The sequence below is a fragment of the Ips typographus genome, linkage group LG11, assembly GCF_016097725.1.
Source record: "Ips typographus isolate SLU linkage group LG11, UJ_Ityp_2.0, whole genome shotgun sequence".
NCBI lineage: Eukaryota > Metazoa > Arthropoda > Insecta > Coleoptera > Curculionidae > Ips > Ips typographus.
Genome location: NC_138432.1, coordinates 10940453 through 10953965, shown reverse-complemented (window position 1 = coordinate 10953965; position 13513 = coordinate 10940453). Strand labels below are relative to the sequence as shown.

Genomic DNA, 13513 nt, shown 5'->3' with positions numbered 1-13513 from the left:
TTGTTAACTACCATCAAAACATGTTTGTCTACCCATATTCTACACAGTAATGCGTATTATAGAAAATTTTTATCTACGTGTAAACATTACTGCTCTTTATTTGAATTTTGACAGTTAGATTATCTATCTTTGTTACAAAGAAATATCGCAAAATTGTTTTTGTTTTATATGTATCTGATTTTTTATATAAATTTTATTATTTACCTTTACAAATTCAAATTGATTTTTTCCTATTCCTATTACATAAACTAAGTTCGGTTATTCCTCTTTTCACCAATCAGACGATAATCTGATAGTCATCACGTGACTGCCCTAATCGTACACAATGGAGAGTCATGTGACAATTGACAAATTTAAGTCTGCTTGGTCTACCGAGGAATAACCAAACACAATATAGTAAATAGTATCACGTGATACTACGTGCCACGTGGTGTTTTAAAATGGCTACCTGGAAACAGTGATACACCGTGTTGAAAATTTAACAGGAGTTTTGTTATTACTGAAAATGTCCAAAACAAACATACATACCTGTAATTTGAAACTGGATTCTTTTGGACTTAGTAAACTACCCCCCAATGCTTCTTGCTTCCGAAGATTAAGCCGAAATATCCGGAAGTTCCTCACCCTTAACCCGAATTCCAGAAGTGCCAAACGGTTCTTCAGGAACAAATCCACAATGATCGCAGAGCAGAAACGACATTTACAAGGTTCCCCTTTTGTTATTCACCCGTTCAGCGACTTTAACAGGATGAGAGAGACAATTTTTTGCCTTTTATGGACCATGGAAATGATCATATCACCTATCTACATGAGTTTTGTTCAGGTTGAAAAGGTAAGATTAGGGCTGTGCAATTTGTCATCTGCCAAAAAAAAAATAGGGATGGGTCAGGATTTATTGTTTACCAGGTTGTCTATAAAAGAAAGCACCAAACCTACAAGTACGACCCATTTTTAAATTTCTACACCTACGTTTTGTCTCCTTTGGAAGCATGCTGTGCTCTATTGTTTTTCTGTACTGGGTACATCAACCCTAAAACCAAAGAAATAGTGCTCGATCCCACTAAAATTGTCAAGAATTACTTGCAAACCTATTACATTATTGACTATTTAATGAACATGAAGTTTGGGATATACACTGAATCAACGAGATTGATGTATTTGATTAACATGACGTGCATGCTAAGGTTTGTTGATTTTTGAATGAATAAACTAGCCACAATATTTTTCTCCACTTTTAGAGCAAACACTGTATTTAAATATCTGAAAGAGATTGTTCTCAACTTTAAAATGCGTGAAGAAGTGCACGATTGTCTACGACTAGCCGTTGCCACTCTCATTATTCTCAACTCGTTTGCCTGTTTTTATTACTATATTCCCTGGATTTTTGGTGGTGAAAATTTCCCCCCCAACTCCTGGCCAATTCGAGGTAACGTTTCCATACATCAAGGGGAATCAGTTTCGCTAGCCTACTCTGAATCATTGTTAAGCGTTGTATGCTACTTTTTTGGAACTAGCGAAGGACTCATTGATACAGATCTGGAAGATGTCTTGCAGAAAGTGATGCTTATAACGATTATGGTGTTTGGAAGAATGTGGACGCTCTACGTGATCGCTTGTATTCTGAAGATTTTCAGTGTTGTTACGATTTCGGAGACCAAGTACGAGGAGTACTTGCAGCAGCTGGAGGTGTATATGAGGCAAAAAAGATTGCCTCAGGTGCTGAGAAATCGAATGCTGGAGTACTACAAGTACAAGTACCAGTACCATTTCTTTAACGAGCGGGCTATTTTTGCCACTTTGTCCTCGTATTTGAGGCAGGAGTTGATGTTGTTTGGTGCCAGGAAGTTAATGGTTAAAGTTGAATTATTCAAAGTTTTACCCAGAAGTGTAGTGGGGGCCATAATAGGCAACGCCAAACAAATTATGTATTTACCTAATGATTTCATAGCCACACAAGGTGGGTTTTATATTACTTTTATTAAAGCAAGTCACGAGTTTTGAACTGTAGGATCTAGAGCTGATCGAGTCTTCTTTATTTCTTCCGGAACTGTGGCCGTAATCAACTCAAAAGGTGAGGAACTCGTCCATTTGGAGGACGGTGATGAACTGGGATTGACTGGTGCATTTCAATCGCATCCCTACATCTACAATTACAGCTACTATGCGGTGGAAACCACGGAAGTTTACTGCATCACCAAGAAGGATTTTAGGTAGTCCCAGTGTGTTTGATCAAAGTTTCGACTAATTCTTGCACTATCTTCAGAAATCTAATCTTCGATAAGGATGATATGCTCAAGTTTTTCGCCAAAAAGGTCCAGAACAAAATTGACATATACCGTAAAGTCGAACTGAGCTATCAGGTGCACGGGTTTGATTTACTAAGCGAATTGAGCAGCGGCAGGATTCTAGAACGTCCTAGATTGAGACCCACTCTGGAACATTTCAATTTTGATGGTTAATCGGTTCTTTATCTAGATTTATACTTAGGAATACATTGTTCTGTGTTTAAAATTTAGTTATAATATACCACAATAAATGTGTCAACATTATTATGAGTTTTTATTTTTTCATTTTTATTTAATCACACGAAAATTCTTTCTTTTTAAATTAAATGAGAAATTTAGAACTGATTTACATTTTATGATAAAGCAGTGGGGTATAAATTTTTTTTCTGTAGAAATATCTTGTAACATGGCTGTTTGGACGTCAATGGGAAAGCCTTAATGCCAGTTAGTACTTACAAATACGCTTAAATATTTATGTCTTGAAGTTTTAGTTTGCGATGTTTTGATGACGAATCGACCCTATTTTATTATAGCAAACTGAAGTTATTTATGAGGCACTGTCAAGCTCTGAAGTATGACTCATTTACGTGGAACATCCTGTAGATTTTATGCTTTCCATTATTCATTAGTTTGGAATAGATAATAACGTCCATTAATGCGTTGAGCCCGTGAGTAATGACTTTAACGGGTAGGTGAGTGATGAGTCATTATTGACGAGTACAGAAGACCTGCAGGAACCACCGATAGCAAAAATCAAAAGTAAAATTGAGTAACAGTGCAATAGAAATTGAAATAACAGGTGCCCTAAGAAAAGAAGCAAAAGGAAAACAAAGAAGAAAGAAAGAAAGGAAAATGAAACGAGTCCATAACTCAGTTATTTGAAAAGTTATCAAAAAAGTGTACAAAGGGAGAGTTGTGAGGAATTCTATTCTCTACAAGACTGCATCAGGTTCACTTTTGCCCTAAAAGGTCATTTAAGAGAGAAATTCTGTCAAATGACGTATTTTTGCATAAATCGTTCACATTAGATGTCTAATCTAATCTGTCCTTAAAAATTGTAGAAATGTTCGTTTTTGTCGTTCACTGACAAACGAAAATGGCGTCCGAATAACCCGAACATAATTCCGTATTCCGGCTTCGCCGTTAACAAATCGTCCTAATGATTGGAAGAAATGGGGCCCATTAAAAGCGCCCCCAAAAAAGGGTGGGGAACGAACCAATTTCGGTTTAATATTCGAGCCGCATCATCAGCTTTACGAATGCGTCTTTGCGTCACAACGGACGGATAAATCAAAATGCGACGCCGACCGACGCTAAGCGACCCTAAGGGACGCATTTCCGCGCCCTTAGTCGATTTGATCGATGTCCTTTACTGTTACAACTCGATAAAGTGAGCGAATTGCGCCCTTAAAGGGTTTATTTATGTCTGCTTTTGTTTACGTTCTGTCTCACACGGTTTTGGAGTGCTTTCTGGCTCTTATCTGTGTCTCTTTTGTTTGATTTACTATCCACGCAACCCGCCCTTATCTAAAAAACATTAAATCTGCTGGAGATAAAGGTAATTGCGCCGGCTCGTTTTACATTTTACGGTGTATTTGTTTATCCCGAGCATAAAACGTGATCCTTTTATTCTTTACATGTCATATGTGTCATTAGGTGACGTCCTAATCTTCCTAAATAACATTTTTGATAACATTTTCATTCATGTTCAACTTTTTACAATTTTTCAAATAAAAATTACCTGCCTCCCATAAGAGACACTTCCTCAAACGTTTCCTTTAAGATAATTTACAACGCGATCGACACCTGGTTTATAGTGCTCTTTGTTACCCTTGTTTTTGGGTTTTGGGTAAAAGAAATTGCAAAATTGGCGTCACCCCCATACCTAGACTAGACCAAAGTTTTTTAATATCTCTATTAGTAACCCAGGTGTTACTACACACTACACCAGTTTCATATGTAGTTCAGAAAAAACCATGTATGTGAAACTGATACAGAAACCATTAAATGAAATTCAGAGCATGTTTCAAGTTGTAAGTTTCTGAGCCATATTGAACGTTTAAAAGACAATTTCAATGCTTTCAAGTCAATTTTCCAGCTGGAAATGTGCAAATCCAAGGCAAAGCAAATAAAATCTGACTTTTTTTTGCTTTTATGTCGAAATTTTAGACTAAAAACATAGAAATGATAGTCACAAACCTGAAAATTTACTTGATAATCCGACATTCAATATTTAACAGTCAATTTCAAAGCTTTCAGCTCAATTTTCAAGACAGAAATGTGAAAACTCAAGCCAAGGTACATAAAAAAGTGTTTTTTTGGTTTTAAGTCGGAATTTTAAGACTAGAAACATAGAAATGGTAGTCACAAACCTGAAAATTCACTTGATAGTCCAATTACAAGCTTATGAGCCAATATTCAACATTTAACAGTCAATTTCAAAGCTTTGAGCTCAATTTTCATGCTAGAAATGTGAAAACTGAAGTCAAGTACATAAAATATGACTTAAAGTGTATTTTTTTGCTTCTAAGTCGGAACTTTAAGACCAGAAACATACAAATGATAATCACAAACCTGAAAATTGACTTGTTAGTCCAATTGCAAGTTTCTGAGCCAATATTCAATATTTATCAGTCAATTTAAAAGCTTTCAGGTTAATTTCAAGCTGAAACTGTGATAATCAAAGGCAAAGTACATAAAATATGACTTAAAGTGTAATTTTTTGCTTATAAGACGGATTTTTAAGACTAAAAGCATGGAAATGATAGTTACAAACTTGAAAGTTAACTTGATAGCCCAATTGTAAGTTTCTGAGCTATATTGCACGTTTAAATGGACAATTTCAATGCTTTCAGACGACTTTTTCAGCTGAAAATGTGGAAAGTGTATTATTTCTGTGACTAAAAGTGCCGAAATCGTACTAAGAAGCTGAAACATAAATTGCTAGACCAAAAAAGCTAGTCTTCAACCATTGAAAAAAGTATAAAACACACAGCAAAAGTTATAATAGTCAAACAACTGTTTTAAATGATTTGAATATATTGACTTTTTTTTAAATAATAAGTCCTATTTGACTTTACTTCTTAAGCCACGTGACTATTAATCTGCTTTGTACAGGTTACGTGACTTTTTCAGAAACTACCTTTACCGAATGAATTAAAATTCCCATTAAGTGTGACCTAAATCAAAAAATGTGCTATTGCAATATTTTGTCGGTCGTCTCTTTGACGGTAATAAAAATTTATGGAAACTCCCAGTTTATGGAAAATACCTGGCGCCCATGACAGACACTTCCGCAAACGTGCCATTTAAAATAATTTTAAAAGAGACCTATAGTACCTTTAATGGGCCATGGTTTATTGCCCTTTATTGACCTAAAAAACCTTTTGTACCTCCTTTCCTTGTAATTCAAACTAATTCTAAACCTAATTGTTTATAGTCAATATCAAAACTAAAACTTTTTTCTTTCAAAAATGTCATAATACCTTTTTAAGTTAGAACTTCTTCATCTTTAGTAAATCTACTGAAATGCTTTTCCGTGTTTAACAAACATTTCCTAAGTGGTTTTTCCTTTAAAGTTATTTGAAAATATAATAATAAACAAGGTTCTTGAAATAATTAAAACTTTCCTAGTTCTAGTAAACGATGCTGAAAGCTTTTCGTCACGTTTTACAAAGAATTCTTCTTAACAAACTACTTAGAAGTCTTTTACGTGTATTTTAAAGCAATTTTAGAGAAACTAACCGTTTTTTAGATACTTTTGTTTCTCAGTTTTTTAAAGTAATATTGTTTTATAACAATCTTTTTTCTGCTACCAGACTTGGAATTTTAGAAGATGCTTTCTCTTCCAGTTCTATTCTCAACAAACACTTAGCATTGCTGCAATTTACAGTGACAAACATCTGCAATTGTATGTGTTTTTTCGGCTTGATTTCGACGTAAAAATTACAGTAATTGGGGTGAAAATCGTACAGAAAGAGCCACCGCTGGCATATGTTATGACAAGGCGTCGAAATACGGTGGAACACCCCTTCAATAATCAGTATCATCAACGTATCAAAATGAAACGCACATGTAAATGATTTATTGCTAAAAGTTAACTTGCACCTTTTAACATGCGTGTTTACACCCAGTCGAGACAAACAAAACTTGAATTTTATCACTATTGAATTCTTCTGTAGTTTTATTTGCAAGTGGGTTTACTAGAGCAACAAATTTAGTGTTAAATTTACAACAGTTGAAGGTAAGTTAGGGTTAGCATAATTAAATCGCAGTATTAATAAATAATGCGAGTAAAATGCTTTAAACAATTGAAATGTGTGCTTGTAAAGAAATTTTTTTCAAAAACTGAAAGAAGATACTCTGTTCATGTAAATAAACGTAAAAAACTTGCTTATTCCAGTTTTCTGCATTTTTTAACACAACCTGTCTTAACTATAAAGGTTTCTGCTAGTTTTTACAACAAATCCTGTATTTGTTTTTTATTTTAAAATCTATTCTAAAGGTATATCAGAAAAACACCAGAATTAATGATCATCTCTAATTCTAAAATTTACCAAAAGTTTACAGAAAATTGGCAACAAATTAGTTTTTTTAAAAATTTTTGCAATTTTCAGGTTTCTTGCTTATAACACCTTCTAGCTATTCAAACAATTAATTTCCCATTAATTTTGGTAGTACGAAATACTTTATGTATTGATCTTAAGAAATGTTATCTGAAATTTTATTAGGTCCATTAATTATCAAAATAGTGATTTTCTTACTCGGGTGCGGTAAAGTGCAATTTTGCAAAATCAATTTAAGTGCAGTAAAGTTACTTTTTCTGTGACTGTGTAATAATATGCTAATTACTCACTAGTTTTGAAGAGATAATAACACCGTGAGTAACGAGTCATTACTGTCCAATATTACTCTACCAATATATAGCGAAAATCAAAGTAAAATGAATTGTGACGTGACACTTAAAATAGAAACATAAATGTTTTGAATGTAACGTTTGTAAACTTTAGCTTCTTCATTGGTCACATTCAAAACATTTACCTTCTTGTGGTTTTTCTATTATATTATTACGCCATAATTTGACAGAAAACATTTGACTGTCCTATATTCTGTCCTGAACCTGGAAACTGTCAAACTCAATCCCATAAAGGTACACAACAAGGAAACATTTTTGAAAAGTAACAAAATCTGTTTGACTGTGGTTGAACGCATTTTATACCTTCATCAGTGCATTTTTACATTTAGTACAATTGGTTGTCTGTTTCTGACTTAATTTCAGTCTATTTGTACATATGACAACCGTCAAAATACTATATATAACATAAAATTTAGTAAAACCTCTATAAGCAGTACCAAACGTATTTTATACCTTCCTCAGTGGATTTTTGATATTTGTAACATTTGATGGGCTGTTTCTGACTTAGTTTTTGTCTATTTTTGAATATGAGAACTGTCAAAATCCTCTCGATAAAGCTGAAACACCACAAAACATTCTTAAAATTACATTTGACCGTCAGAAACTGTCAAATTTGATTTCAAGGAGGTACAAAATTTTACTTTGATTTTTGCTATAACTGTCAAATTGTCCGATATCAAAACACGACAGCAGATGATATTTTAATTTTTTTCCGTTGTGAATACTTTCCACATTCGTAGAGAAAGTATAGTATTCTACACGCTATTCGACGATTTACGACATCTTTGTGCGTAATAGCTATGATTACATGCTCGTTGTATAATAAACTATTTCCTTATTTTTCTCAACTTATTTTAGTAATTTCACTATAAATTTTCGTTCAATTTAATAAAAATTGATACTCATGCGAAAAGTCTCGTGCGGAAAGTCATTTACCAATTTTTGCACTTGTTAGGTAAATAACTATTTTCGAACGAACATATTACGTAAGTGCGACCATGACAATTTTTAAGGGGTGGGGGAAATCGCCATATTTTAACGCCTCGCAACCTATAAACACCTGAATGATTACCGTACAGATTAATTAAACATTTCCTAATAGTGTGATAGAATAATAAAGTCAAGTTTAAGTCCCGCCTATTTATTGATCATCCAGGGTTCCCTTGCAACCATTTTCGACAGGCGACATTTTGATTCGTCGACGCAACCCCCCGCCACGCCTCCCACCACCTTATCTGACCATGTGCGTGGAAAGTTAATCTCTCATGGTATAGTTGAAAATTGGGTTGGGTTTGCTGTTACAATTGTACTAAATAACTCATTTCTAGTACATTTTCAATTTTTGACAAACAACCTTTTTAACATTTATCAAATTTGTATAAACTTGAAGAAGTATAGTAGTTCATGTTCTCAAAGTGGAGGTATACAAATACACAAAAAGGAGGATTACAAAACCTTCTTCATCAATAAAACTCAAACTTTTTGTGTTTTTCACCTTCCTTTAGTAAATATTACTCAATTAATTCAGTTGTAAATTCAATATTTTTCTCTCTGTCTAACTAATTCTGCAAATACAAGTAAACTGTGTTTTTTAATTTACTGTTTTCCTTCTTGTTTATTTGATTTTTTATCTTTCACAAAGCATCTAAACCATAAAGTGTCATACATCATTGAATTTGTAATGAAAAGAACTTTCAGAATGTAATAATAAAAAATAAAAAGCGCATTTTAAACAAATTTGGTTGTGTTCGAATCCTTTTGGAAATAAAGACTTGCACACTGAATGAAATGTCAAAAACAGCTGATTGAAACTTATGGAATGGCAACACGGCCATTAAAACACACTTTCTTATGAATACATAAAGTTTTAGCTTAAATTTAGCTATTTTGTAAAGACTTTCAGTTGATATTTCATAAAATGTCAGCCAAATTCAAAAGATGCCCTTCCAAGAGTTTCAATCAGCTGTTTTTAACATTTCATTGGAGTGCCTAATAAAACTCACAATCCACTACTAATTATCCAGCAATTAAAGGAAAAACGTCATAGAGATCTCTAAAATGAAACTAATGATAGCATTTCCTGTGTTTGTCCTTCCAAAAGTGACATATGACGTAAATAGCTGATTTACTGGAGTGCCTAATATACGTGCTTTACTATATTTGTAGATCAGGTATCTGGTGGTTTTGGAAGAATGAAAAGAACAAACAAACCTAATATTTAGATTTATGTGACAGCTAGTAATAAAGAATATTGATATATTTGAGAAAAGGTTACATTTTTAGGTAGAAAAATGAAAATTACCTGCTTTTACTTCAGTCAATATGCTTTTTGTTATATCTGGGCTTACTTTTTACGGGTAAGAGACTTGAAGTCACAAAAAAACAAAACGTAAAATCCAAAAAGAAATTTGACTATCTAATAATCAAATCTGTAACTCTAACTGATTTCAAGATTCCCATAGTGGCCCTGTTGTTATCCTGGACACACTGTATATTTTACTTTTTTTTGATATTTCTTATTAATGAGATACTGTGAGAATCATTAGTGAACATTCCCATTAGTACAATTCCTGTTAATTTATTACAATCAACAACCTTATTTAGTACAAAGCGGTCAAATGAAAAACCAACGAGGAAATAATAAGATTCAAAACGTTATTTGGCAAAGTGACATTTCAGTGTGCGGTGGTCGTGTATTCTGACTTTTTGTGGAATTTACAAAATTGTAAAATTTTGGATTGTGTTTGATGGGACAGTGTTGTTTAGTGCATTTTTCGGAAAAAGTGTTTTAGTGTTTTAAAGAATGGTGTCGTACTATCCCAATCCAACAATGTTTCATCAACAAACCGCACCTACCGGACATTTCAACAATAATCACATGCATTCCTGGTATACCTCTGGATATCCGCAACCGGCTCCAATGAACGCTCATCCCGGATACGGAACGCAACAAGAGGAGCAAATGTGGCACCACCAACGAGGACATGGGGTATTCCATCACAACGCTGAATATACGGAGTTTGTTCACTCTGGAATACCTTCAATTCAGCAGCATCATCATGGTGAACAAAGTGGAGAACAACATCTTCCTTCTCCACCAATCACTGTATCTGGTAGTGATATGAGCAGTCCGGATGGACAAAACAGAAATATCAGTCCACCTCAATTGGTGAATAATCCCAAACCAACTGCTCAGAGAAGTCCCTACGGGTGGATTAGAAAGAACAGCTACCAGAGAGAACCCAATCCTGGTGAGTAATTTCATCAATTTTGCATAAATCCCAGATAGGACTATTCGTACTTAGTACGTACTTTTTAGGGTTTATTTATATCGGTACGTACTGTACTTTGTACATTTATAAGTTTTTTATAAAAGATGGACATAAAATTTTGGGCGCAATAAATTGCCAAATATAATGTTTGCTATTCTCTGAAATAATTTCTCTGAATCGTCACAAAAACTTTGAAGTACAAGCTGAAATGTAGGTATTATGGAACAACGTACTGAAATGTACGTCTATAATACGCCCAGAATGTTGAAAGTCGAGATCAAAAAAGTACGTAATTTTACTAGAAATGTACCAACGATGTACAATATGCCATAAAGTACGTACTTGGTACTATGTACGTTGTGTTGCTATTTGGGGATATCCTCATTTGTTCGAGTACTTATACTTATATACTATATAATTACTTATACTGTGTTTTTGGCAGTTCAAATTGACTCCCTGACTGTACCGAATTTTGTACTGTTTTTCAAAGTATCGGATAGGAAATTTAATGAAGATTCCAAAAATGTGCTTAAAACTATCATTTTCTTACTTCAACGGGGTTTGACACCCATTTTCTACATGACTGTACCGAATTTTGTATTGTTTTTCAAAGTATCGGATAGGAAATTTAATGAAGATTCCAAAAATGTACTTAAAACTGTCATTTTCTCACTACAAGTGGGTTTTACAAGCGATTTTATCCGTGACTGTTCTTGCAAACTGTATTTCTGGCAGTTCAAATTTTGACACCCATTTTCTACCTGACTGTACCAAATTTTGTACTGTTTTTTCAAGATATTGGATGGGAAATTTAATGAAGATTCCAAAAATGTGCTTAAAACTCTCATTTTCTTACTAAAAGTGAGTTTGACAAGCAATTTTGTTTCTGACTGTCAAACTGTTCTCAAAAGTTGCCAAATTCAGGGTTTAGAAAAGGTTTTTCAGTATTCGATACAAAACGTTTTTCTGAGGTTTATGATAGTGCTAAATTATTTTCCAAAAATTACGTAGTATTTGTTACTAATATGAAAAGTGTAAGATTTTCTTAGAATTCGCAAGAATTACAGTTTAACACAGTTTTCTTACAGTTTTCGAAACAAGACGTGTTTCTGATTTATGACAGCTATTTTGACAGTGGTCACGTGAGTACCTAGCTAAATAATCATTCAAAAACCACGTGATATCTGTGACTAATGTAAAAACTGTCAAAATTTGCCTAGAATTTGCAAGAAACACAGTTTTCTTACAGTTTTCGAAACAAGACGTGTTTCTGAGATTTATGACAGCTATTTTGACGTTGGTCACGTGATTGCCTAGCTAAATTATCCTCCAAAAATTATATAAAAATTATATATCTGTGACTAATATCCAAACTGTCAAATTTTCTTAGAATTTGCAAGAATTACAGTAAAACACAGTTTTCTTACAGTTTTTGAAACAAGACGTGTTTCTGAGATTTATGACAGTTATTTTGACAGTGGTCACGTGACTGCCTAGCTAAATTATCATCCAAAAACCACGTGATATTTGTGACTAATGTAAAAACTGTCAAAATTTGCTTAGAATTTGCTAGAATTACAGTTTAACACAGTTTTCGAAACTAGACGTGTTTCTGAGATTTTTGATAGTTATTTTGATATATGTCAATTTGTAAATGTAAATTACAAATTGTTTAAATAATAATATCTTCAATAACTCATTTCAAAAACATATTAAATGTAATCCATAAATTTAATTGTCGAATTGGAATTTACTGGTAAAATTGGTAAATTTCCTGTCACACTCAATTTTACTTTTTAAATTTTACTTTACCTTATCGGTTACAGTAAATTTAAGTCCATCACATGTAAACATGTAAACACTAGTGACTTATACTACTGATCTGGTTCTTTTTGGCTCTTACCTTAACTTTTACATTGAAAATTAAAAAAACTGTCAAGATTTTGTTGATAGTTTACTGAATTTAGTTTAACTTTACTGAATATACCTTTTCTTGTTGTTGAAGGCAAAACTCGAACCAAAGACAAATATCGCGTGGTCTACACCGATCATCAACGTATTGAGCTAGAAAAGGAATTCACATTCGTCAACAAATACATAACAATCGGAAGGAAAGTGGAACTGGCGAGCAACTTGGGACTGTCAGAACGACAAGTGAAAATCTGGTTCCAGAATCGCAGAGCCAAGGAACGTAAACAACAAAAGAAAAGAGCGGAAGAAAGAAACCAAATCCAGATGTTCAATCAGAACATCCAGTCTACGATGATGACCACGCAACAGCCGCACCAATCGCCTGAAGCAAACTACGCATCACTACAACAACAGCTAGTTGCAGGTAGTTCGCAATCACCAAATTCAATGTGAAAAGAGATTTTTATGTAACAAAAAAACAAAGGAGACAGTGATGTTGATAATTGTAATGGGAAAGCGCACATCCAAACTGTTTCTCAACAGAAACCGTCATATTTTGTTTTTATAAAACACATGACAGATAGTGAGAGTGTTGAGAGTTGCTTTCCTCATCACCATAACTTTGTGATTGTTTTGCACTAAAAAAGTCTGAATTGAATGCTTTTCATTATACGACTCTGAAAACTGTCGACTGATTGTTAAGAAAGTGTACCTTTTCCTTGAGAAGTTTCGCTTTTTTCTAGCAAGTGAGGAAAGTGATACTTTCCCGCACGCTTACTGAAGTTGTCATCAGTCGAGTGCGGCGAAGACACTTTACGCACGTGATAGATTTTTTTTTTTTTTTACGAGCGTTTTTAATAATTGGAAAGAACGACAATTTATGCAACTAACATTTAAAAATATTAAGTACAAATATAACACTTGATTTTAACCTACAAATTCATATAAATGGGTTATTGATGTGATGCATTACTTCTAATCTACCTCTTACTATAATAATAAACGAACAATTTTTATAAATAAGAATAATTTAGAATATGATACATAATATAACACCCTAGTGCGGGAAAATAATTTCTTTCTGCACTAGTGTGGGAAAATTATCTTAGTATGGGAAAATAATTTCTTTC

General features: G+C 33.5%; 3 protein-coding genes across 4 annotated transcripts in view; all 3 read left to right on the top strand.

The window, feature by feature from the left end:
* The first annotated feature begins 402 nt into the window (after positions 1-402).
* Positions 403-2543, top strand: LOC145735423 (potassium/sodium hyperpolarization-activated cyclic nucleotide-gated channel 2-like). The gene is made up of 5 exons (XM_081989325.1): positions 403-832; positions 907-1184; positions 1239-1957; positions 2009-2210; positions 2264-2543. The coding sequence occupies exons 1-5, from the start codon at positions 506-508 to the stop codon at positions 2457-2459; spliced, it is 1722 nt and encodes a 573-aa protein (XP_081845451.1). The 5' UTR covers positions 403-505; the 3' UTR covers positions 2460-2543.
* Positions 2544-6322: 3779 nt separating this feature from the next.
* The window catches only part of LOC145735135 (uncharacterized protein KIAA0930 homolog), a 30940-nt gene continuing 23749 nt past the window's right edge, over positions 6323-13513 (top strand). For both annotated transcript variants that reach the window (XM_081988906.1, XM_081988905.1), the window contains exon 1: positions 6323-6528. The gene's annotated coding sequence lies outside the window, so the exon portion shown is untranslated. The remainder of the gene's footprint in view (positions 6529-13513) is intronic.
* Positions 10004-12836, top strand: cad (caudal type homeobox). The gene is made up of 2 exons (XM_081990367.1): positions 10004-10451; positions 12478-12836. Exons 1-2 carry the CDS (start codon positions 10004-10006, stop codon positions 12834-12836), a joined length of 807 nt encoding a protein of 268 aa, XP_081846493.1.